The 27273-nt window shown below is 42.9% G+C and overlaps 1 protein-coding gene across 3 annotated transcripts in view; it reads left to right on the top strand.

The window, feature by feature from the left end:
- LOC108263674 (F-actin-uncapping protein LRRC16A) overlaps positions 1-26404 on the top strand; it is a 48729-nt gene extending 22325 nt beyond the window's left edge. Inside the window, exons 14-38 of one of the 3 annotated variants that reach the window (XM_053685971.1) lie at positions 1609-1686; positions 1909-1985; positions 2107-2211; positions 5243-5312; positions 6468-6549; positions 8118-8217; positions 8671-8725; positions 9430-9602; positions 9860-9928; positions 10466-10559; positions 10821-10919; positions 11027-11155; positions 11358-11489; positions 13598-13773; positions 15658-15745; positions 16085-16225; positions 18348-18414; positions 18846-19039; positions 19379-19482; positions 19899-20247; positions 21230-21278; positions 21741-21953; positions 22072-22200; positions 23111-23233; positions 23507-26404. In XM_053685971.1, coding sequence (XP_053541946.1) covers positions 1609-1686; positions 1909-1985; positions 2107-2211; positions 5243-5312; positions 6468-6549; positions 8118-8217; positions 8671-8725; positions 9430-9602; positions 9860-9928; positions 10466-10559; positions 10821-10919; positions 11027-11155; positions 11358-11489; positions 13598-13773; positions 15658-15745; positions 16085-16225; positions 18348-18414; positions 18846-19039; positions 19379-19482; positions 19899-20247; positions 21230-21278; positions 21741-21953; positions 22072-22200; positions 23111-23233; positions 23507-23658 — 3048 coding nt within the window. In that variant the 3' untranslated portion in view covers positions 23659-26404. Of the gene's footprint in view, positions 1-1608; positions 1687-1908; positions 1986-2106; positions 2212-5242; positions 5313-6467; positions 6550-8117; positions 8218-8670; positions 8726-9429; positions 9603-9859; positions 9929-10465; positions 10560-10820; positions 10920-11026; positions 11156-11357; positions 11490-13597; positions 13774-15657; positions 15746-16084; positions 16226-18347; positions 18415-18845; positions 19040-19375; positions 19483-19898; positions 20248-21229; positions 21279-21740; positions 21954-22071; positions 22201-23110; positions 23234-23506 lie in introns of all 3 variants that reach the window. The other 2 variants (XM_053685945.1, XM_053685988.1) reach the window with 2 other exon arrangements.
- Positions 26405-27273: the final 869 nt, after the last annotated feature.

Consider the following 27273-nt stretch of genomic DNA (forward strand, 5'->3'; position numbering starts at 1 on the left):
AGTGATGCTAACAGTGATGTTAAAGATGCTAATGATGCTAATAGTGATGCTAATGATGCTAACAGTGATGTTAAAGATACTAATGATGCTAATAGTGATGCGAATGATGCTAATAATGATGCTAATGATGCTAATAGTGATGCTAACAGTGATGTTGAAGATGCTAATAGTGATGCTAACAGTGATGTTAAAGATGCGAATGATGCTAATAGTGATGCGAATGATGCTAATAGTGATGTTAATGATGCTAATAGTGATGTTAAAGATGCTAATCGTGAAGCTAATGATGCGAATGATGCTAATAGTGATGTTAAAGATGCTAATAGTGATGCGAATGATGCGAACGGTAACAGCTGATTGGTCTACTCAGTGTGATAGTAAACAGGAAGTGGTGATGTTAAAATCCCTTACTACGTTCTGCATTTGGATGTACTGCAAGTTCCTCATTGGGTTCCTGGACTCCACAGATACAAAAGTGTTTCGATTAGAAACCTTAAGGATCTTTTTGGTTCCAAGTAGAACTCTTTTAGGAAGGTAAGAACCCTTAGTCATCCAATAACGTTTCAAAATGTGGAACTCCGGACAGTTTTTAGGGATTAAGAAGAAGTGAAGAAGTAAATCATTCAGAGTTTATTGTGCACACTTACCCAGTTAACACATACACTCTTAGAACAAAGGGTTCTTCAAGGGTTGGGACCTTTTCTTATTGTTAAACACTGTGTTGTTGGGTTCTACCATTCATAGAGGAACAACCTGAGGAACCTTAAGTGTTCTGTTTTTTTTCTAACAGGGAACACTGTTGGATCTGAACGTTTTAGTTTCCTGAAAAGGTTCTACTTGAAACTCTTTCTGATAGGAATGCATATTTGTATTGTTCTACATAGGACCTTTAAGGGTTCCCCCAGAGAGACAGCATCAAAGAGAGTAAATAAGTTCTTTAAGTGTTCATTGGATAAAAAAGGGTTCTACTTGCAAACCCCTTAATGGTGAGAAAACACGCTGTTGTAAGAACCTTCGTAATGTTTTTAAGAGTGTACACTCTTGGGGGGAAAAGGGTTCTTCCATGGTTCTTTAAGTGTTCTTGGGCGCTAATTAAGGGTCCTTAGCATCCAAAAAAAAAAGGTTTCTGAGAGGAAAACACACTGTCGTAGGGTTCTACATGGAACCTTTTAAGGGTTCCTTAGAGGGTGTACATTTTCAGTAGAACCGGAGTTCTTTGAGAGTTCTTAGCTTGCATAAAAGTGTTGTAGTTTTGTCCCACACTCCATATGGTTCTAAATAGAACCTTTTTATTGGACCTTCTGGGGTGATCTTTAAAGAGTGTAGACACGTAGGGGGAATGAAAGAGTCCTTCCGGGGATCGTTAAGGATCCACTGGAGAATTCAGCAACTTTAGGGTTCTTCAGAAGGCCAGCTGGAGAACCCTGAAGAAAGGTTCTAAATTTAAGAGAAAGACAGAGGCAGAGCTGAATATATTTTAATCTACCAGATAGAGTACCGTAAGTACCGGAGAACGATGCCGTGTACACAGTCTCTGTATTAGTGTTCTGCTCGTTATAAAGTGCTTGTTTTATAGTCCGATCTAGAACCTTCACTTTGTTCCTGCAGCATTTTTATCATTTCCTCGGCCAGCCGAACAGCCTGAGCACTCTGGACCTGTCCAACACCGACTGCTCACTCGACTCGGTGAGTGCCCCACACACACACACACACACACACACACACACACACACACACACTTTGCTAATGCTAACAGAACTGAACTAGCATCTTATTAGCATTCCTGGAGCTTGCTAAAATGTTAATCTTGATCTGAGAAGATGAATTAGCTTTGATGAAATAAATTATTGTGTGTGTGTGTGTGTGTGTGTGTGTGTGTGTGTGTGTGTGTGTGTGTGTGTGTTGTAGCTTTGCTCTGCTCTCCTGAAAGGATCTCTTCAGCATCTCTCTGTTCTTAACGTCTCGAAGAGCGTCTTCGCTCACAGGTGAGCACGTGTTGTTCTCCTGTTTATTCAGATTCACGGTGCAGTTGTGGAAAAGATCTGGATTCTCAGACCTGTGTGTGTGTGTGTGTGTGTGTGTGTGTGTGTGTGTGTGTGTGAACAGGAAAGGTAAAGATATCCCTCCTGCGTTTAAGCAGTTCTTCAGCAGCGTCCTCTCCCTCAGCAGCATCAACGTCTCGGGAACCAAACTGCCTCCCGAGGCTTTAAAGTAAGACGGAAACTCGTCATGTTTCATGTTTAGATCTCCAGACGAGCGTCAGTCTGAAGCCGTCGTCATCATTTCGAGGCGAAATTGCAGCAGATTTCATTGTTTGTTGTGTTTAATTTGCCAGTGGACCATCACTGCAGAAAAATGGATTCATTTGAGCAGCTCTGGAGTGTTTTGGCCAGATGTTTGCTTGATTATTGGGATTAGCGTAACTCGCTCATCATTTCTAGTCCGACTTTCAGTTCAGTTAGTACGATTCCCATTGACACAGGGAATATTTTGATATTTGTCCATGTTTGATTACTCGGATTATTTTAATCACATTTTGTCCAGATTGCACCGTTTCCTGTAGCTGAGTGACCAGTTCACCTGGCTGAACCTGCATCTACGTGGCGTTTGACCACATTTTCTGTTTTGCAGTCAGATTATTGTCATCAGGCATCATTTCATGGCTCGATGTTCAACAGAAAGCTTTTTATGGGCGGGATTTCCTGACCGACTCGAAAAATCACCGTCGATGCTCATGATTTCTGTCCAGAATTGAAGCAGAGTGTAAATTTCCCTTCATTTTATAGTAATTAGCGAGATTCACTCAATCACAGGCTGTTTTACACCACAGTTACTGCACAGAACTCTCACAACATGTTTCCTATTCGATTAATCACATCACACACATCACACACACACACACATCACACACATCACACTACACACAGCACATTACACACATCACACTACACACATCACACTACACACACACTACACACACACTACACACACATCACACACATCACACTACACACACACACACTACACACACACTACACACACACTACACACACACTACACACACATCACACACATCACACTACACACACACTACACACACATCACACTACACACACACACATTACACACACACTACACACACACTACACACACACTACACACACACTACACACACATCACACACATCACACTACACACAGCACATTACACACATCACACTACACACATCACACTACACACAGCACATTACACACCACGCGTCACTGACTCATTTCTGTCCAAAATATTTTTAGAAATTTTATCATCACTAAAAATTTCTTACCAAAAAATTGCCCTTTTTTTGTCCTTTATGTTTGATTAACCACATCACCATCATCATCATTACCATCACCACCATCATCATTACCATCACCACCATCATCATTACCATCATCACCACCACCATCACCACCATCATCATTACCATCATCATCATCACCATCACCACCATCATCATTACCATCATCACCATCATCATCACCATCATCATCATCACCATCACCACCATCATCATTACCATCATCATCATCACCATCACCATCATCATCACCATCATTACCATCATCATCATCACCATCATCATCATTACCACCATCACCACCATCATCATTACCATCATCACCATCATCACCATCATCATCATCATTACCATCATCACCACCACCATCATCACCATCATCATTACCATCATCATCATCACCATCACCACCATCATCATTACCATCATCACCATCATCATCACCATCATCATCATCACCATCACCACCATCATCATTACCATCATCATCATCATCATCACCATCATCATCACCATCATTACCATCATCATCATCACCATCATCATCATTACCACCATCACCACCATCATCATTACCATCATCACCATCATCATCACCATCATCACCATCATCATCATCATTACCATCATCATCATCACCATTACCATCATCACCATCACCATCATCATCATCATTACCATCATCATCACCATCATCACCATTACCATCATCATCATTACCATCATCACCATTACCATCATCATCATTACCATCACCATCATCACCATCATCACCATTACCATCATTACCATTATCATCACCATTACCATCATTACCATTATCATCATCACCATCACCACCATCATCACCATCATCATCATTACCATTACCATCATCATCATCACCATCATCACCATCATCATTATCATCATCATCACTATCACCACCATCATCACCATCATCACCATCACTATTATCATCATCATCATCACCATCACCATCATTACCATCATCATCACCATCATCATCACCATCATCACCATCACCATCATCATCATCATCATTACCATCACCATCATCACCATCATCATCATCATCACCATCATCATCACCATCACCATCATCACCATCATTACCATCACTATTATCATCATCACCATCATCACCATTACCATCATCATCACTATCATCACCATCATCACCATCATTACCATCACTATTATCATCATCACCATCATCATCATCATTACCATCACTATTATCATCATCACCATTACCATTACCATCATCACCATCATCACCATTACCATCATCATCACTATCATCACCATCATCACCATCATTACCATCACTATTATCATCATCATCATCATCATCACCATTACCATTACCATCATCACCATCATCATCATCACTATCACCACTAATGCTCATTTCTGGCCAACATTACCAATATTTTTCATTTTTCCCAGGTTTGGCCAACAATATCACCCGATATCACCCATCCCTCACCAATTCTGATTCATAGCAAACTCACACATTTCTAACACTGTGTGTGTTTGATCGCCCAGATCTCCATCAAAACTCATTATTCTGGACAAACACGTTTGCAGAATGTTTTTCTGACTGCAAAATTCAGCGTTTTTCCCCCAATTGAATTGTTTTGTCTAGCCCGGTTACAATCACTAGGCGATTATAATTACAGTGAGGTTTCTAAATCTGATTACTCTGCTGGACTGCACAGAGCTCTGTTTCTGGAGAGATTTCCACATTCTGACATGTTTGTGGTCTTTGATCTGCGTTATTCCTGAACAACATCATGTCTAATTCCGCATGTGATGCATGAGGAACCAAGCGCTGTATAAGTCTGTGTGTGTGTGTGTGTGTGTGTGTGTGTGTGTGTGTGTGTGTGTGTGTGTGTGTAGAGCGCTCCTGCTCGGCCTGGCCTGTAACCCCAGCCTTAAGGACGTGGCTCTGGACCTCAGCTGCTGTGAGGTGAGACGCAGCTGAAGACGCGTTACTTTTATTTATTCCTTTATTTTCATTTTGTTCAGAACTTCATCCACTGAACCTCACGAACAGAAGATCGGATCTGATCTCCTCCATTAATACGTCCCTATAACGACCTTTACCCAGATTTACTTCATCTGTTCTTCTGTTTTTGCTGAAAAGGGTCTCACACACACACACACACACACACACACACACACACACACACACACACACACACATCAAATGAACGTTAAACATGCAGTATATGTATGTTAGTGACATGATGAGAAGAATTTCAATATTGAAACATAAACGTTTGTATTCTCAGTGCGTGATTACAGAAAAACACACACAAGTTAAACATTCCCACAATCCCTCCTACACACACATCCAACATTCCTCTGGAATTTCTGCATAATGAGACCCTGCGGGGTGCAAAGAGACGCTGTTTACAATGCTAATACTGTAACGTGTGTGTTGCACTCCCACACACACACACACACACGCGCAGTGCAAGATCACACACTCGTACCGCCGTAGCTCGCGGCGGATTCCCTCACAGAGTCGCGCCGCTGAGCTAATTAACATCGCCGCGAGTGCGCGTCACGTCTGCGGCACGTTTTTAACCGTGTCCTGTTTTAGTAATGTTTCAAATGGTTGCCTGATTGTTTGCTTGTTTGTTTGTTTGTTTACGTATCATCATTGTTTATTTATTCGTCACGTCTCTTTTTGCCGAGCACGACGCTTGAATTTGATTTAACCCCTCCCCCCTTTCCCATAATGCATCCTAAAGCTTGGCCACTGTGTAAGTATAGCTAACACTAACTGCATGCTTTTCCCCACACACACACACACACACACACACACACACACACAATCTACATTTACAGCTTTACCTCTGACTGTTTTGAAATGCTGAAACTGGAGACTCCTTCCTTCAGTGTTACATTATGTCGTCTCTGTATTACATATACTGACACCTTTCATCTTTTGTGTGTGTGTGTGTGTGTGTGTGTGTTGTCCCATACCCGTGATTGTGTAGTTTTGTATGTTTTTATTTGTAGCAACTAGATGGACGCTCTTACTAGGGTTCTTCATGGAACCTGTACGGGTCGGTGTTTTGTCGTGCAAACGATTAGCGTGTGTTTTCTCTCTCAGCTGCGCTCTGGAGGCTCGCAGATCCTGGAAGGCTGTATCGCCGAGATTCCCAACATCTCCAGCCTCGATATTTCAGACAACGGTGAGTTACAGACATGCTCATGATGATGATGATGATGATGATAATCAGACTTCTTCCTTCACGGATCCTAAAAGTGTGAGCGAGATTGGACTCTAAACCGAGTCTTCACCCTGATTCAGTGTTTTGATCTCGGCGTCGTTTATCTGGCGTGTGAGTCATCGGCGTCTGTTTGTTTTGGTTCCTCCGGAGAGGAATTTGTTTAAGACGGATTAGCGCGAGACGCTTTAAACGCTCCGGATAAAGCGGTGGGCTTCTAATTAAAGTGCTGATGAAGATTAAGGTCGTTAAATCGCGGGCGAAGTTCGGATCTCGGCGAAGACGCTGTCGAGCCTCAGAGCGGGATTACGAGCGGACTCGCGTCTTCAAAATCACGCGAGTAAAGCGGACGCTTACCGTACGCGAGGATTTAAACGGGGAGTCGAAGTGATCCCGGTCCAGATTTCTTTACTGTATTTTCCAGGTGCAGCGATAAGCTGGAAATAAAGTAACGGACACGGGCGAAAAGCGCTTTTTCTTCCGGAATTATAATAATCTGTCGTGTAATTTCAATGATTGGGAACGTAGCAGTTTGTGATTACATTTATTTACATTTTACATTTATGCACTTAGCAGACGCTTTTATCCAAAGCGACTTACAAATGAGAAAGATACCAGCAAAGCGATATCAAGCAGAGAACAATACAATAAGTGCTACCATACGAGATCTATTAACTGAATTCCAGAAGAAGCAAAGTGCAGAGTAGAGGTGTAAGTGCAATTTTTTTTATTATTATTTTTTTTATTATGAGTTGGTTAGGTGTTCATTGAAGAGGTGGGTCTTTAGTTGTTTTTTGAAGATGGTGAGAGATTCTGCGGGCCGGATTGATATTGGAAGTGCATTCCACCACTGAGGAACAGTTAGTGTGAAGGTTCTGGAAAGGGACCTTGCTCCACACTGAGTTGGAACTGCTAAACGTCGGTCGCTAATCGATCGCAGATTGCGAGAGGGAACGTACGCCTTCAGGAGAGAGTTGAGGTAGGGGGCGCTGTTCCTGACAAGGTCTTGTAGGTGAGCATCAAGGCCTTGAACTTGATGCGGGCAGCTACAGGAAGCCAGTGGAGGAGATGAAGAGGGGTGTGACATGGGTTCTCTTGGACTGGTTGAAGACGAGGCGCGCTGCAGCATTCTGAATCAGTTTAATACACAACAACAACAACAACAAGAACTACCGCTGCAGTGACAACAACTGTACCAGGAACTACAATCACAATAACGGTAACAGCAAGAGAGCGGCAACAATCATAACCACTGTGAGTACTGTAATGACATGATGTTAGTTACAGTAGCAAGGAGACTACACACACACACACACACACACACACACACACACACACACAATACAGTCCATGACTTGGTGACGTCAGCAGGAAGTGTTCCCCATGCAGTGACAGAAGCGCTGTATGATATGAATTCAGTCCTGGTGAACATAATGAAATAAAAACGCAGGCCGCATGATGTGCTGGATGCCGCATGATGTTTTTACGTTAATGATACGGTTATAAAGAGTTCAGCGCTCTCTGTTCCTCAGGTCTGGACTCAGACATGAGCACACTGCTGGTGTGGCTCGCCAAGAACCGCTCCATCAGACACCTGTCCCTGGGCAAGAACTTCAACAACATCAAATCAAAGTGAGAACCACGGAACGAGTGAGGGGATGAGTGCGAGTGACGGAGAACGAGTGGGGGGATGAGTGCGAGTGACGGAGATTGAAAACGAGTGGGGGGACGAGTGCGAGTGATGGAGAACGAGTGGGGGGACGAGTGCGAGTGACGGAGATTGAAAACGAGTGGGGGGACGAGTGCGAGTGATGGAGAACGAGTGGGGGGATGAGTGCGAGTGACGGAGAGCAAGAACGAGTGAGGGGACGAGTGCGAGTGACGGAAAACGAGTGAGGGGATGAGTGCGAGTGACGGGGGATGAGTGCGAGTGACTGAGAACGAGTGACGGGACGAGTGCGAGTGACGGAGAGCGAGAATGAGTGAGAGGATGAGTGCGAGTGACTTTATTTCAGTATTCTTAAGAAGATTGTTTAAGGTGAAGGGTCGTGTTCACTGTTGCAGTAATAGTTTGTTGTTCTGCAGAAATCTGGCTCCAGTCCTCGACAACCTCGTGCACATGATCCAGGAGGAAGAATCGGTGAGAAACATTTCCATTTTTAATGTGACATTTAATATGTTTAACATGTATTTCTCACACAATACCACCTCTCTCTCTCCCTCTCTTTCCCCCTCTCTCTCTCTCTCTCTCTCTCTCCCTCTCTTTCCCCCACCTCTCTCTCTCTCTCTCTCTCCCTCTCTTTCCCTCTCTCTCTCTCTCTCTCTCTCTCTCTCTCTCTCCCTCTCGCTACACTCCCTCTCTCTCTCTCCCTCTCTCTCCCTCCCTCCCTCTCCCTCTTTCCCTCTCTCCCTCTTTCCCTCTCTATCTCTCCCCCTCTCTCTCTCTCTCTCTCTCTCCCTCTCTCTCTCTATCTCTCTCCCTCTCTCTCTCTCCCTCTCTCTCCTTCTCTCTCTCTCTATCTCTCTCTCTCTCCCTCTCTCTCTCTCTATCTCTCCCTCTCTCTCTCTCTCTCTCTATCTCTCTCCCTCTCTCTCTCTCTATCTCTCCCTCTCTCTCTCTCTCTCTCCCTCTCTCCCTCTCTCTCTCTTTCCCTCTCTCCCTCTCTCTCTCTCCCTCTCTCTACACTCCCTCCCCCCCCCCCTCTCTCCCTCTCTCTCTCTCTCTCTCCCTCTCTCCCTCTCTCTCTCTTTCCCTCTCTCCCTCTCTCTCTCCCTCTCTCTACACTCCCTCCCCCCCCCCTCTCTCTCTCCCTCTCTCTGCCCCTCTCTCCCTCCGTCCCTCAGCCTCTGACGTCTCTGTCTCTGGCCGACTCGAAGCTGAAAGCGGAGCTGAGTATTGTCCTGAACGCTCTGGGCAGTAACGGCTCTCTGACGCGAGTGGACATCAGTGGGAACGGGATGGGGGACCTCGGGGCTAAGATGCTGGCTAAAGCGCTGCAGATTAACAGCAAGCTCAGGTGAGGGGTTTGCACACGCTCAGGTGTGTGTCTGTTGGCATGTTAAGGGGCGGAGCTTAGCGGCGTTTTAAATGCAGAAGAAGGTGTTTTAACAGGATGTTAAGCCGATATTCAGAGCAGATGATGTTACTACGTGTAAACGTGTTGTGATAAACGCATAAACGGAGATAAAATGGTGAAATGGATTGATCAGTTCAGCGTGTGTGTGTGTGTGTGTGTGTGTGTGTGTGTGTGTGTGTGTGTGTGTGTTTCTTCAGGACGGTCATCTGGGACAGAAACAACGTCAGTCCACAGGGTCTTCAGGACGTCGCTGCCGCGCTGGAGAAGTATGTGTGGATTATCCCGAGTGTGTGTGACTGTAGAAATGTAATGCCCATGGTTTGGGGACACACGCGGGGCGGGTATGAGAGTGTGTAGTGGGGTGGGGAAGTGTTGGAGGACGGGGTGGGAGGACAGGGAGGGTGAGGCAGGTCCAAAAGTCAGTTATTAAATCATAGAGATATTCTGAGAGGTGTGTGTGTGTGTGTGTGTAGATAAGAAATCAGGATCGAAATAAATCACCAAACATGGCACCAATAGTTTATTGTTTGTGCTGCAGCGATAAACGTCCTTGACCTTTGACCCATAACCACACCCTCTCTACCATGCGATATATACCTATAAATGATATATAAATATAAATACACCGTTTTCTGCTGATTTTTACCTGGTGTAAGTCTAACATTTTAACGGTTAACTCTACACTGTGTGCTTGTGTAATTATACGTTCATAATTCATCTTTTAAATTCGCACCCCTTTTCTTCTTCAATGCGTTGCCGAAATTGGGTGTTTTGTGAGAATGGTTCTCCTTCTCCTCCTGCAGGAACTTCACCATCCGCTTCATGCCCATCCCCATCATCGACGCGTCTCAGGCGCTGAAGGCGAGTCCGGAGAAAACCGAGGACGCACTGATGAGGGTGAGAACCATCCAGAGTTCGTCTTTAGTTCTTTCACGTTCACTGTAAAAATTATTTATGTATAATAAAATATATGATACTTATGTCGTGTATATCTTTTATATACTTTTTTTGTATTCCTTTAATTAACTAGCATGAGAAACGAATAAAAGAACCGTTTGTAGAAATTAGCATTGCCACCATTAATATCCTATATAATGGTAAATTAATAAGCCTGTTTTGTATGTAATAATCAAACCTCCCCTCCCCCCACCCCTTTAGATGGAGAACTACCTGTTCAGGAACCACGAAACCCGTAAATATGTCCAGGAGCAGGCGTATCGTCTCCAGCAGGGCATCGTCACCACCACCACGCAGCAAGTGAGAGCATCTAAATCTCCATCTCTGTGTTTCACAAAGTGTAACTGTTTCTGAAAGTCGAAAAAACAAAGACAACCCTCGTGAAGTTAAGCGCGTGTTCTCTTTAGATGATCGACCGGATTTGCGTGAAGGTACAGGACCACCTCAACTCCCTGAAGAACTCCGAGCAGGACGCCATATTGGAAGACGTCAAAATGGCGGAGAACCTGATAAAGGACGCGAGGAACTCAAAAACGGTAAAAGGGATACGCTAGAGCGTTAAACGTGGGATATTTTCCATTCCGGAGGATTACGCTAGTGGTGCTAGTGCTAGCATGATGTGTTTATGGACCTCAAGTTATAGAGGTTGTGAATGTTGCTATGTTATTTCTTTCGTACACAGTATCACTGGAGAAATCCAATGTATACACTATATATAGATGTTGATTAACATTCCAGCTCCTCCCCAACCTGTACCACCTCGGCGCCACGTCCCGAGAGGAGCTGAATGGTTCCTCTGTCGGTCCCATCCAGGAGAAATTGGACTCCATGGCTGGAGAAGTGGCCCAGGTCATGGATGAGCAGCTCCAGGTAACACCGTCTATCAAAAGTCTCTCACGTCTGCACTTCCACGAGTCTCTAATGTCTGCACGTCCACACGTATGATTATTAAACCGCGATGCTACCACCACCGCGCTTCACTCTTCTCGAGCACTATAACTTATTTAGAGTTACAGAAGTGAATGCTAATGTGGTCACAGCTTTCACGGTTTGCAAACTGTATTGGTTTTATTTTGGGGAATATATTCTGGGATTATTTTGTGTATAATCCCAATGAAGTAATTTCATATCTAGGTTTCACGTGACAAAACAGAAAGTTCGAGGAGGCAGGGGTGAATACTTTTGCAAACCACCGTATATTTTGAGATGGTTTGAGTATAGGATATAGTTTACCAGTTCCTGTATTCATCTCTAGCAATAAACATATTTATAAAAATATATATCAGTACTGATGCTAATGTTTCTGTGAAACCCATCTGACCCACATCTCAGGAGACAGAACTTCCTCACGGTTGTAGGGCTTTTGACTCTGTGCCAGTCTGCTGTAGTAGAAATGAATGAAACATTTTGTTTTTCTCGCAGCGTAGTGCATATCGAGAGGTACTCTCCAATGCCCCGACAACCAGATAGAAATTCCACACAATCAATAAATAACCTTGTTTTGGCGTTTTTTAATCGCGCTGACGCCATGAACTGCTACGGAATATAAACACGCTACAAAGCACACGGGGGATTTCTTTCACCCGGGGGTCTTCACTGAGAAGGAAAACGGGCGGAAATGCTAAATAACAGCAGATCAGATTCACACACATGTGCAGTGGGTTGTTTTTATGTTTTTACATGCTTTATCTACTGTATATGTCACTCGTTATGTGTATAGTTACTGATTGTATCCCTGTTCATCAAATGCTGGACTTTTTATAGCGTGCTCATGGTTTTTGAGAAAATGAACACATTTCATGCTCTGTGATATGACTCAGAACTCGATGGATGGATAAATTTGATGGGTGGAGCAATCGACTGGCTGGATCGCTGGATACACTTTTGTAGTAGTAATTTAATGGATAGAGGGTTGGTGGACTGATGGATGGACTTATGAATTAAGTAGATGGATGGATGGATGGACACAAGGACAGAAGGTTTGCATAGGGATGGATGGACAGAAGTATTTGTATAGGGATGAATGTGATGGATGGAAGGAAGGATAAGCACAGGGATTAATGGGATGGAAGGAGGGCATAGGGTGGGAGAAAGGAAGGGATGGATAGACAGACAGAAGAATGGGCATAGGGATGAATGGAATGGATGAATGTGATGGATGGACAGTCGGATGGATGGAAGGAAGGGCATAGGGATGAATGTGAAGTATGGATGGAAGGATGGAAGGAAGGGCATTAGGATGAATGTGATGGAAGGATGTGTAGATGGATGGATGGAAGGATGTGTATAAGGATGGATGGATGCTTGGACAGACGGATGGAAGGAATGAAGGAAGGGCATAGGGATGAATGTGATGGAAGTATGGATCGGCATAGGGATGAATGTGATGGATGGATGGAAGGATGTGTATATGGATGGATGGAAGGATGTGTATATGGTTGGATGGATGGGCATGAATGTGATGGAAGGATGTGTATAAGGACGGAGGGATGGATGGATGGGCATGGGCATGAATGTGATGGAAGGATGTGTATAAGGATGGATGGATGGATGCTTGGACATGGGGATGAATGTGATGGAAGGATGTGTATAAGGATGGATGGATGGGCATTGGGTTGAATGTGATGGAAGGATGTGTATAAGGATGGATGGATGGATGCTTGGACAGACGGATGGAAGGAATGAAGGAAGGAAGGGCATAGGCATGAATGTGATGGATGGATGGATGGGCATAGGGATGAATCTGACACATGGATGACAGTAATTTTCATTGAACAAACCAACACAAATTAATGTTAAATTGGTGATCTAGAACCCAAAGTTCCATTGGCTTCTTTTTGTTCATTGGAAAAACCTTCCGATAATTAGTGTATTAATGTTCCACATTATCTGTCCTATCTGTATTTTGTCTCATACACGCTACATTGCCTGCCTCAGACCTTCTTTACAAAACGTTCCTGCTCCACTTTTTCCTCCAGAGTCTTTTGGAGTTGATGGTGGACACAGCGGAGGGTCTCTGTCCTCACGTGATGCGGAAACCCAACCTGCGAAGCGAGCTGATCAAAGCAGGGACGGGGAAGATGACGGTACCACGAAGCTTCGTCAAGAACACGCTGCTCGAGCAGTCTGGCGTTGACATCATCAACAAGATCAGGTTAGAGATTCGGTCACGAAAGTTCCGAAAGATCTGCGAGACATCACACTTTCGTCCCTTGGTCATGGAAACCAAGCCAGAAACCAAGAGATTACATGCAGTGATGGCTCTTGGTTCTGGTCAGAACCATGCTTGCTGGTCATGAAGTTTGGTTGCAGTGAAATTATGCATGTTTCCGGATAACTCTAGACCATAACAATCCCCTGTCCTTCAAAAGATCAGGTTGGACACATTCTCCAAAAAAATCTTTATAAACCTTCAAGACCTCACACTCACTGTTAAAGATGTAGATGTCTAGGCACCACCATTGTCCATTTCTGTCACCGAACACTTCTGTTATTATATTTGTTGCCGTAATCTCATAGCAGCCAAACCAGAAACCAAGGGGTTACTTGTGTCGGACAGCGCTGGCGATCTTCAGCTTTGGACAGATGTATTATGCAATGGGACCGAGCTGTGTTTGCTGGTCTCTGGACCCCGACTGTTCTTGAAATAGGATTGGCTGCATGGTGGCACTTAAATGAAACTCATTTTAAGATAACCATGAAATGTAGAAATGTGTTTCTGACATCCCTCAAAAGATTCAGTTAAATGTACCCTTTCCAAAAAACCTGCAAGACATCACATCGACTCGGAACCATGTAGATGTCAAGACAGCACCTTTTGTTACCCTTCCAACGAGGCACATGATGACTAAAATGGAATCCAAGGGGTTACGACATGATTCGATGAATCCAGAGCTTTGATTGCCGATCTCTTGACCATCAATGTCCTCCTGTGTTCTTGAATGTTCTTGCAGATATCCATGAACAATAGTCCAGCACTGGCATCCCTCAAAAGACTAGAATAAATGGGCTCCTGAATGGGAATGTTTAAAACAATAATGAGCTCCAGTATCCCAGCATTCTCCAAAAGTCTAGTGGCATTCTCTAAAAGATTGGGTAAGATGTTCTCCAAAACCTGCCAGGAACCAAAATTTCTTAAAAACCTTCAAGATACCATATTAAATGCCATAAATGTAGATGTGGGACACATGACAGTAATTAACAGTTATAGTCACACTTTCACCCAGGGACTCTTATGCTAAACAACCCACGATGCAAGGCTCTTCTCACCTGCTATACCATTGGTGGCCCTCGGCTTTGGTCAGACTTTGGACTCGGTAAGTTGGAGCTGTGCTTGCTGGTCCCTGAGCCTTCAGCATCCTCCAGTTTTCTGGAAACACGAGGTGATGATGCATAGGAACCCTGAAATTAGAATTGTCTAACAGTGGAGTCATCTACAAGATCTTGCAAGACATCACACTGTCGTCGTTTGAAGATATAATTGCACTTTGGTCCAACCAAACCAGAAATCAAGTGATGACTGTATTGATTGCACTGCGCTGATGGAGATTATCTTTATTCAGACTCAGAGATTTGATGAGTCAGAGCCATGACTGTTGGTGTCAGGTTCCACATCATCCTCTAATTTTCTGGAAATTAGACGTAATGATTTGTGGTGGCGCTTTCCAGGATCCAGTTATAATATCCAGCTGGAGTATAATATCCAGAGCTGGTATCATCTACAAGATCTGGTTTGAGACCCTCTTCAAAACTGGTGTTAATGCAACCAATGCGGAGATGGTGGTCTTCAGTGCTACCTTGAGAGTCACTGTTTTTGAAGATAACAAACACTTTTCTGGCCTTTAGTATGGAACTTTTGATGAACTGTGGACTGGCTCACGTTTACGAGTTTGTAGAGCAGACTTAAACCCGAGTTCTTCATTTTTTTTGTGCTATTTCGATGGCAGATCCTTGATGATGATTGGTACTCGAGATGTTTGAGTTTGATAGCGAGATTGCTTTGAACAAGGGCAACCTTCTCTTGGTCTTTTTCTTTCAGTGAAGTGAAGTTGAGTCTGGCTTCATTCCTCTCCGACCGGATCGTTGATGAAATTTTGGAAGCACTCTCTGGCTCTCAAAATACACTGGTGAGTAGTTTTCATAGAGGTATGACCCCTAAAGACCAGAAGGCCAAGAATACAACCCTTTCTTCCAGTGTTCCTCAAGTCCCAGTCCTAGTACCACAGCAATTTGCCAATGATTACTTTTTTTTTTTAATTGTTTGTTGGTCATACTTTTTTTTTATCCTTTTATAGTTACATCTAAGTCACGTTTAAGACACTAAGGCAAGTCCTTAGTTAGTGTGGTGCTAGATATTTCATCCAAACGGTATTATTGTATGCTCCAAATGCATGTCGATTATTGTCCAAGAATAAAATAAGATCTCTGGTAATTTTATATTCGTGTTAATTCTGTGTACCCATCAGGCGGAGCATCTGGTGAGAAAAGGGCGCCCCCTGGTGCAGCAGGAGTCCCTGGATTTGGACGTACCTGAGGTCAGAACCTCCAAACGGAGCACCATGGAGCTGCTGGAGGCTGAGAGGCTGGACGACATCGAAACCTGCATGGTGAGTCTCCAGGCTTTGGTCCTGAAGCTTGAGGAGATGGTTTTAACCTCAATCCAGTGGAACAGCTGGTGGAATTTCAGAATTCAGTAAACACAAAAGGTATGATTTGCAAAAAAATGAAATGATGTAGCCAACGCTTAAAGTCTTTAGCATACAATATTTCTAACTAAAGGCTTTAAGATTAGTAATATTAATCATCAGGGCTTTAGCTATAAAACCCTATTGTAAGGCACATGTGAAAACTTTAATACAACACATTACTGAAATGGAGAGATGTACCTAAATGCTCCAGAGACGTCCAGGAAACCCCCAGTTCCTGTGTGTATGGTCTCGTATTTCTGATTTAAAGATCTGACACCATTAATAAATAGACAGGTATTCGTTTGTCTGTCTTTGGTCACATCATGTTTATTGGCGTCCATGCGCTCTGATGGTATCTGCTCATGTTCATTCCATCCATCACGGATAGTGAGAAGCTCAGCTTTTATCCTTGTGGTAGCTCTGTGGTTCAGATTCTTCTCCAGTGACCAGAAGGTTGGAGTTCAAGTTGCTTGGATATAAATGATAAATGAAATTCAGTAAACGATCCATGACATCCAGGAGGCTACCAGAAGTGACTGTGCATCTTTCTTTCCTCTTCAGCCAGTCAGCTTTGTCATTGGTCTGACTGCAACAGGAGAACATTGTAAAAGCTATGATTGTTCACTTTCTCTCTAGGGTCAGTGAGAAGTATTGTTCTGGTGTAAATATTTACGGTAAAGCAACCTGAAACTGGCCGACGTGTAATTACGAGTCATACGACTTTGTTAAAGACGTTGCTCTGAGAAAGTAACACTGTCCGAATAGGGCGAGGGTCAGGGTTTTTCCAAAACGTTTGGATTTCACGGAGCGTCGTTTGCCAGCGTGTGGTAATGTGTGCACATTCGTCCCGTATAGCTGAAGATGTACACGATCATCTGTATACAGGTGCGTCTCAAAACATTCGAATACCAACATGATTGTCTAATCGTTTGAGATGCACCTGTATGTGTGAGTTTTTCCTCCATGGACGTTCAAGTTGCTGATGAGGACCTCGGTGCTAGTGTGCATGAGATGCTCTGTCTGATGTCTTATTTTACTTTAGTGGATTATCTTCTCTTTCTTCTTCACTGTCTGGGTTCTGGAACAGCTGAGCTTCTTACTTCTCTTTCTGCTCTTTTCTCTTCCTTTCCCTCTGTCTTTTTTTCCTCACTTATTTGCTTCATGGAGACTTTGTGCTGCCCCAGTGTAAGTACAAGCTGCCTCCCCCATCTCTCTCTCTCTCTTTCACTCTCTCTCTCTCTCACTCTCTCTCTCTCTCTCTCTCACTGCGAATGTCTAGAAGTAGTCACTAGCACAAAGAGCAGAGTTGTTCAGAGCTACTCCCCGTCACATTCACAACATTCTTTCTCCCTCACAGTCACTTTCTCTCTCTCTCTCTCTCTCTCTCTCTCTCTCTCTCTCTCTCTCTCTCTGAAGTCATTACTCTAGCACTTTTCTCCTCCATGAGTTGATAATGGAGTCAGCTTGAGCCTGAAATGCTTGTGCTAAATTGTGTGTTTGTTTTCTGATGAGTTTTGAATGCTTCAGCTGAACACCTCAACACACCAGAATTTTTCAAAGACCTGCATTATTTAGACTAAATTTTAATTTACATTTTTAGTTAGAAATATCAGCAGGTAGCATTCCTGAGCCTTCGAGCTTCTGAATCCCTGGTTTGATTCTGAGCTTGTTTTGCTGTGTGTGTAGTTTTCTTCTGGGCTCTCCAGGTTCTTCTCACCTCCCAAAAACATGCTGGTTGGTGGAATGATGTCTATAAAATGCTGCGGTGTTGTCATGCCCTGGCACACCACCCAGGGTTCATCCCATCCACTACTGCCCAGTATTCCCAGGATTGTCCCTGGAACCACCATGATTATAAATCTTATTACCATAAATTACATTTTTATAATCTTGGTACAGACTGACCAGACTCATTTTCTGCAATAAATCCAGAGGACTGAGGAACTGATAAAATACGAAATGAGGAAGTGAAGTTCTTTCTGGGATTCGAGTCTCGGGAATATCGTCAGTGCCATTAACATTTTGCTTGAACTTTTTGTAGATGACTCCAAAGTCGAAAAGGAAGAGCATCCACAGCCGGATGCTGAGGCCTGTCTCCAGAGCATTTGGTGAGTCTGGGACACTTTTATTTGCATTTAAACTTGAAGAATTCTCCTGTATCTCGAGGAACGGGTCAGGCAAGTCTAGGCAAGTGTCAATAATCGGGTACGTGATGTACCTCAGTATTTGAGAACCTTGAAATAGCTCTGCCCTTGTGGCCCATCAAAGAGGTGGGAGCCTGGGTATTTACCATTTTCGGGCAGCCTGACCCACTTTAATGTGACATAAAGATCTTATAAGTTTCTTAGAAGCCAGATATTCTGAAGCGTTCTGTGAAAGATTCTAGACCATGTTAAGGTTCTTTTCTGGTTAAAATATTGCACCATGGTACAAAGAAGCACATAGAAGTATATCACGATATAAAAGTTTGGCCAAGTTTGTGTGATTGGAAAGTGACAGTTCGTGGCTGAGGTTCTTCATTGTTCCTCCTGTATATCAGAGATGGAGTTTGACCTGGACAAGGCTCTGGAGGATGTTCCCATCCATGTTGAAGACCCTTCACCTCCTGCCAAACTGGACAAAAAGCCACCGGGGGTCGTGGGAGATCTGCCGTCCGAGGAAGCCAAGAAACTCCAACATTACACCAAATTACGGCCCAAGAGGAACAAGAAGACCCATTCGAGCAGGGTTCCTGTGAGTGACCTCATCTACCGGCTGAAGTTCTTTGTATAACTTGGATCTTAGAAATCAAGAAATGTTTGGAACCTTTTGAAATTCCTTTTGTTTAATGGACTCTTTGATTTGGTCGCCTTGCCCCTAAAAATGGTTTATTTGTGACCAACAAAGTTTCTAGTTGTGACCTTCATTTGAAGCTGTCCTTTCGAAGCTGTATGCCCAAGTTCTGCTGTATGTTTTTCCAGTAGCTTGTGTAGATTTCTTAAATTTGCTTAAACATTGTACCGGTCGAGTCAAATCAGCGTCTCTGAGGTGCAACAGTCGGCGGACCTTTCTGTTACTGTGCCCTAACAGCAGGTCAGCAGAATGCAGTCTCAGGATGGAGAGCAGAACGGCCTCATGGGAAGAGTGGACGAGGGTGTGGACGAGTTCTTCTCCAAGAAAGTCACCAAGATGGACAAGTCAGTACTTAAATGGTGTTTAATGGCGACTGCTAAAAAATTCAGAGGCAAATTCAGTGTTGGTGTTTGATGTTTAGTCTGTTTGGAACTCAGACAAATATGTAAGCCTCCTTGATCTGTTTGGACTCCATTATTTGCCAGTATTACAGTATGTCCAAGTCCTCAAAGATACAGTTTTAAACCTACAATATTTCAGAAGGTACATTAGTTTAGAAGGTGCTTGAGCAAGAATGAATAATTAATGTTCTTTTGGTCCCTCTATTTGTGTGCTTGGTTTCTTTTTTGGTTCCTTGGTTTTCTGCTGTAACTTCCTTTTTTTCTCTCACATTCTTGTTCCTTTTCTATTTTGATCTTGTCTTGCCTTTCTTCATCTCTTCTTTTGCTTCTCCTTCTGCCCTCCTACGTCCCTCTTTCAGGAAGATGTCCTTGAAGGCCTCAGACTCTCAGGATGCTGAAAGGAAGCGTGATTTGCGCAAAGGGGGCTTCCTGAACCTCATCAAGTCCCGCACAGGCAAAGACAAGGAGAAGGACAAGGAGAAGGACAAGGAGAAGGAGAAGTCTTCCACTTCAGCGCCACCTCTATCTCCAGTCCCCCAGGCTGCAGAGGAACCCTTGTCTCCTAAAGCCAAGTCCCAGTCATTACGTTCAGAGCGTAGCAGCAGTTCGGAGCGTTCTGAGGAACTGAAGACGCCGGACTGTGGAGTCCAGGTGTTGGGCTCTGGCCTGCTCGCTGAGATGAAGGCCAAGCGAGAGAAGAGAGCCAAGGTGTGTTTGAGTTCACAAGTGGTCCATAACCAGCAGAATAATCACCTTAATCATGTTACATTTGCCATTTTTGTGAGTTGAGTCAGAACAAAGACTAGATCTTTTGAGCTTTATTTAAAAAAAACACACACACAGGTGAAAACAGACAAAATGGCGCCATCTGGACGTTACTGTGTGAACTGCAGTCTGTATATAATTTTATTACATCCCATTGTATTAATGATTTGTAAGTTCCTTTAACACTTTGAACAAAATAACTTGATGCTAAATCACTTTAAGCCATGCATATGCCTTAGTCGTGTGAAATTATATCGGCGTTGCTAAACTAGAGGGCGTAGTGCACTTCAGTGGAACGCCCGAGCACTGTTAAGACACTCTTAATATTTTTAATGCATTGTTTTATTATATCAGAATCAATATCTGGCAGGAGACTGCGGATCGCTCTGGCCTCATGTCAGGAAGACCTTTTATAATGATTCAGAGAGACTTTTCTGGAAACTTCTCTGGATTCATCGATCTCCTGGGACTCATTTCAGGAAGCTTTATAAAATTAGTTATTGTCTGCTGAGATTCTGCTTTCCCTAGTCATGCTAATGCTAACCTCGAGCGAAAAGTTGGTTTGTTTTTTCTCTTTATTTTCTGTTCAGAAACATTTAGGAGATCCGGTTCTAGACGAACAAACTGTTCGTTATAAAGGTTTAGTGTAAATTTGATGCTAATACGTTAGCTAGCTAGCTTGTAGCTGTTAAGTCTTTCATGCAGACAGTGTAAAGACACAAATTTCCCTCAGATCTGTTGTTAAATTATTAGAAAAGTGCTAAACTTACTGTAAATAAATTTTGAATTGAGTGGTTTCACTGGTTTCCGTCACGCCGACGTCGTCGGACAGGAAGTGAGAACCACAAGCGTGAGCGTATTTGAACGCAGCAGTAATTATCATGATAATGGGGTCCTAATATCATCCTCTGGTGTTCTTTTCCAGATCTCTGACTCCTCATCGAGTCCAGAGAAACCGGACGGACCTCCGTCAGGTGAGAGCTCTCTAACCTGCAGCGTGCAGAACATCTGCTCTCCCAGTCGTCTGCAATAAAACCATTTCAAACGCAGCTTTATTGAAATGTTGCTTAACATCGATGGACACGAATTCATACTCGACTCTGATATCCTATATTATAGAAAACTATTTAGTGATATTTGTGGTGCTAGAACCTACCTAGAACCCTAGGGTTCTAAATTCTGGAGAGTGTGTGGACTCTTACAGAGTAAGAACCCCTACAGGGTATATGGTGTTGTCCATCTTTTATGTTAAACCCTATAAGAGAGGCGTTACCCTTATCACAGAGGTTCCATTTAGAAAGCTAGTACCATTAATCATTCAAATAACCCTTGAAGAACCCTTTGCAGGTTCTGAGCTCAAATTGGAACCCTTTCTGATAGGGAAACACTCTGTTGTAGGGTTCTACATGTCTCTCTCTCTCGCTGTGGTTCTGCAGGTCAGGGTAAGGTGGAGGTCAGCAGCACTGTGACGCCCCCTGACAGGACGCCTCGGGTTGGGGGGGATTTTAAACCCGAGGCAGCACCGAGAACCCGAGGGTCAGGCCCGAACCCGACGAGCCCGAAACCTGTAATTCAGAGCGCCAAACCGAGCCCAGGCCCTCGACCGGCCCTTCCGCAAAAACCCCGCAGCAGCAGCACACGCAGCATCGGTACACGCTCACTACTGAGACCAGCACCGAATGATGATTTCCAGACACGTCCTGTATCCGTATGGCTGGAGGTATAGACATCACTCACATGTTCTCTCTCACTGTGGTTCTTCTCCAGACGAGAGCTCCGAGTCTCCTGTAGGAGGTCATAAGGCTCCGTCTACACTTCGGAAAGTGGCCTGGGAAAAAGACGGATCCTCGAATCCTCCACAGAGCAGCTCCGGCTCCAAGAATTCCACTCAGGAAGGTAGAACCCGAATCACTAATCTCTTCATTACTGCTGCTGTTACAGTCCCGTAGCTCCAGTACACTGTAGTAGGGCGGGTCCTATTTTATTACTGTGTGTGTGTGTGTGTGTGTGTGTGTGTGTGTGTGTGTGTGTTTTTCCATGCACTGCTTCCTGTCATGTCGCTAGTTTTGTTTTGTCTTTGTGTCGCATCTCATCTGCCATCAGCACCTGATCGTGCTCACACAACCCTGCAGATTAGAGTCTGATGAAGAGCTCAAGAGAGTCTGATTAAATCTAGAAATCTAAATAGTCTGGCAACTGAAGAGTGTCTGATTCCGGCTAGATAACGAGATAGATTCTGATTAAGGACTATAGAGAGTCTAATTGAGAACTAAACGATATTGTTAAGCATTAAACTGAGTCTGATTCAGCACTTTAGATGAAGGTTTAGATTAAGATTAATGCATAAGAAGTCAAAAGAGTCTGATTAAGGCTTCAGAACTGAATAGGGTCTGATTAGGGTTATAAAAATGAAAGCAAGTATGGATAATAAAAAAAAAAAAAAAAGAGTCTGATTAAGTCTAGAAAATTAAAGAGTCTGATTATAGCTTGAGAAGTAAATATAATCTGATTAAGTGTTGAGAAGAGTCTGATTAGGGCTAATGAGCGTCTGATCAAAGTGAAAAGAGTAAGGCTAAATAGTTAAAGAGAGTCTAACTGAGGCTAAAGAGAGTCTGATGAATCGTAAAGAGAGTCTGATTGAGGCTAAAGAGAGTCTGATGAATCCTAACGAGAGTCTGATGAATCGTAAAGAGAGTCTGATTGAGGCTAAAGAGAGTCTGATGAATCCTAACGTGAGTCTGATGAATCGTAAAGAGAGTCTGATTAAGAGGCTGAAGGCTAAACAGAGCGCTGGTCCTCTCCGCAGTGGACGTGACTGGAGGAGACGGTAGCGTATTTAAACTCGAGCCTGAGCTGGAGAAAACAGCAGCACGAGCCCCGGAGGAGTCGGAGGGCGAGCGAGAGCGCAGGACGTCCCTCTCCCGACCCGGTTAGACCTCTGACCTTTCACCTCTCAAACTCCACCTCATCAACTTTCAGTTCTCTTCATGTACCCGAGTGTTTATCCGCTCTGTCGTGTTTGTTCTGTATTCGTACTCTTTATTTTTTCTGCACTCTGTCTGATCAGTAGGCGGCCTAACTAGTGAAGAACCGCTGCTGTTATAGAGGAGGGCGCTAGGGGGCGCTGTTTTTATTGACGTCCTTTGCCTAAATTGTTCTTTCATTATCCATTTGTTTTCTCCTGCGCCCCTTATTTTTACAGCAAGAACAACCTCGAGCACGAACCAGCAGAGCTCGGACGAGAACGGGTCAAAGGTCAAGGACAAATCGGCCGAGAAGGACAAGGACTCGAGTCAGAGCAGCAGATCGGCAGATTCTGGAGAGGAAGCAGATAAAGATTTTATTTTTATATAGAGTGAGAGAGAGAGAGAGAGACCATATCACTCTGTGTTTCCTCCAAGTTCAGGAATCAAGACTGTTAAACGTACCGATGCATTCCAGCTGCACTCTCAGATGTGTGTGTGTGTGTGTGTGTGTGTGTGTGTGTGTGTGTGATAATACACTCTTCAACTCTTCCGTAGCGTCTGATCCAGTGTCTCTCGCCGGGACGGGACAGACGTCGCCGCATGACGTGTCTTGCGTTAATATCCTCCTCACTCGTATGCTAATTAGGGCTGAAACACTGTTAAAGCGACTCTAGGGGGCGCTCTACTATCTGCCCTCGTGCCTTAGAGCTCCACTGTACTGTGATCAGACCGAGCAGGACTCTGACGGCGTCTCCAATAACGTCTGCATGTCTGATTATCCTTTAAACAAAACGAAAATAACAAGATCAAACGATTTTTTGTGCTTGTGTGTGTCACGGCGTTCTTCAGTTTTTATCTAGTCTGTGGTTGAACAGATGAACGGATCGGACTCCTCGTACGAGATCGGATTTGACATGTCTAACTTTTTGTCCTGCTTTTTAATGTCATACTGCATGTTTGTTGTGCATCTGCCTGCTGTTTCTCAGCCCGTCTGAGTCTTTGGAGTATGTGTTCATGAAGAACAGCAAAACTGATCTAAGATCAGACGTCTAATCTCAGACTGTTCGCTTTTTTCTGGCGATCTTGTATTGTGTTCTTCCGCTAACGAGAGTAAGGATCATACGCTTTCAGTTAATGATGATTCGAGATCTGACTCTGGATGTGTCTGAAGTTCAGACCCAAGATCAGACACTTCCTAAATTATTCATCTCAAGTTAAGATCAGATTCCCCAACACTTTTGACCTAAGATTTGATTTTTTTTCAGCTATAAGGTTTGGAATTGTATCTATCCTGATCATCCAGAATATGGTGCTGTAGAATCAGATTTATCTCTGGACATTTGGCATCAGACCCCTCCAGTTCAAGGTGATCTGGGATCAGACTCATCCAGTTGAGTGTGTTCCAGGGTCAGATTTGTCCTCAGTTTTGTTGATCTAAGATCAGACCAGTTTGATGACGAAATCTACAGTTAAATTTTTCTAAAGCATCTAGGATCAGACTCCTATTTATGATGATTTAAGATTAGATTCTCTGTTTTATTTACGATCAGTCTTATCGAGGATTAGATCGGACGTGATCTAGGATCGTATACTTATTGCTTATGTTGGTCTGAGATTACATTGATCTGTTTATTCCTCCGTTTATCAAGATCGGATATAGCGATGAGTGATGAGACTTCTCTATTTAATATTCTGAGTTGATTTAGATCCAGTTGTACTGGTTTATAGTGATGGGTGATCAGACTCGATCAGACATGAACATATGACTTCTCTTTTTTGTTTTCGTGCCGCTGGATTTCGTGTGTGTGTGTGTGTGTGTGTGTGTGTGTGTGTGTGTGTGTGTGTGTGTGTGTGAGTGTTTACACATACAGTCAGGTCCAAAGGTCTGAGTCCACAAACGAGAACAAGTTTTATTTCATCTCGCGTTAATTAAACGAGCAAAAAGTTTTCAAATATGAACAGATGTTTCCCCCTGCTGGTGCGAGCTGGAATTAAAAAATTCAGACATTTTTGTTAATAAATTTATCTTTAAAATTTTTTTTGAAAAATAAATCTTTAAAAAAAAAATTATCTTTTTTTTTTAAACTGCGTTTGGATGTTCTGGGATTCTCGTAACACACACCAGGTTTCAGTTTTTATTTATTTTCATTAACATCGAACATCTGGAAAATGTAAAAAAAATAATAAAAATAATAATAAATAAAAAAAATTATTTTGGAATTTCTCAAAAAAGGGCAAGAACACTGATGAAGTGACATTTTGTCGAAAATAAATAAATAAAAGAAAGAAGACTTCAGTACCAACACACACATTCTAGCCACTTTGATTTTTTTTTTTTTTTTGATTTTTTTATTTTTATTTTTGTTTGTCTTTAATTTGCCAATTGAAATTTTGCACAATTTATTTTCCATGCACCGTTAACAGAAAGGGGTGGAGCTTATAGCAGATGATTGACAGCTCATAACTTGTGATGTTTCATCTGCACTTCCGTCTCCATTTCCAAACTTTAAGTGTTAATAACATGTACGTAAAAAAAAAACACACTTTTTACTTAATTTACAGTTTTAAAAAATATATAAATTTATATATATATATATTTTTATTATTATTATTATGATTTTTTCAGTAACCTGTTGGTGTTGAACTCTGATGTTTGGATCCGGATGTGTTTAATGATTTAATTGAATCTGGGTGATTAAAGTGATGAGTATTTTGTGTTAATGAGGTACTTCAGCACATTTTATTTACACCGCGCCGTAAAGTAGGATCACAACACAAGCGGAAGCTGGTGCTTTTCCTTTGATCTTTGTGTCCAGGCTCTTCCTCTTCCTCTTCCCTTCAGATGTACATTTTGTTGATATGAGTGATTTATATTAACGTTATTGCGTAATGATTTCATGTTGTTTTCCGTTAAGGCGAGCTGGGATTAGTGTGTGTGCAGATTAGTGTTAATATATAATGTGATCTTTTTAAAAGCAGCACGTGTGTGTGTTCTGTGTTGAGTTTTTTTTTTGGTAATCACAGTATTTTGATCTCGTTCGAACACGTTTCACACGTACAGACGTGTAGTTTGTGGACCTTTGGGTTTTTCCGGGCGCGTTTGTATCAGTCGGGATTAAAACTGATTTTACACATTTCTGGGGTCTGTGTGTTTATTTCAGACGTTCGAGATCAGTGTACAGTTATGGCTTCGCTCGATTCCTACATTCATCAGCTTCCTGTTTAAAGAAATAATCATTCTGGTTGAAATTTAATAAAGTTTTGACTAGATTTAGTAAATTCATATATTTCTATTGACCCTCATGGGAGTCATCATATTTTTTTTCCATTAGATGGCGCTAAGGTACAGGCATAGAGCTACTGCTACAACACTACAGAAATAATAATAATAATAATACAATAATAATAATACATTATTATTATTATTGTTATTATTATTATTATTATTATTATTATTAATCCAATAATAATGATACATTAATAATAATAATAATAATAATAATAATAATAATAATACATTAATAATAGAGCGTTATTGTCTCTTACATGAAATACGGCTGTAAATGTACTGTTTAGTTTTATCATTCCTAATAAAGCAGAAATTGGACTTTATCTCTGTGTCCCCATCTCTGTCTGTCTCTGTCTGTCTGTCTGTCTCTCTTTCTCTCCATTTGTCTCTTTCTCTCTGTGTCTGTCTCTCTCTTTCTCTGTGCATCTGTCTGTCTCTCTGTCTGTCTCTCTCTGTCTGTCTCTCTCTTTGTCTCTCTCTGTGTCTGTCTCTCTCTTTCTCTCTGCATCGGTCTGTCTCTCTGTCTGTCTCTCTCTTTGTCTCTCTCTGTCTGTGTCTGTCTCTCCTCTCTATCTCTCTCTCTCTGTCTGTCTTCTCTCTGCGTCTCTCTCTCTCTCTCTCTCTCTCTCTCTCTCTCTCTCTCTCTCTCTCCCTCCCCCTCCCTCTCCCTCTGTGTCTGTGTGAGCTGATCCTGGACTGAGATGTGGATCAGAT

This window comes from Ictalurus punctatus, chromosome 1, assembly GCF_001660625.3.
Source record: "Ictalurus punctatus breed USDA103 chromosome 1, Coco_2.0, whole genome shotgun sequence".
Lineage (NCBI taxonomy): Eukaryota > Metazoa > Chordata > Actinopteri > Siluriformes > Ictaluridae > Ictalurus > Ictalurus punctatus.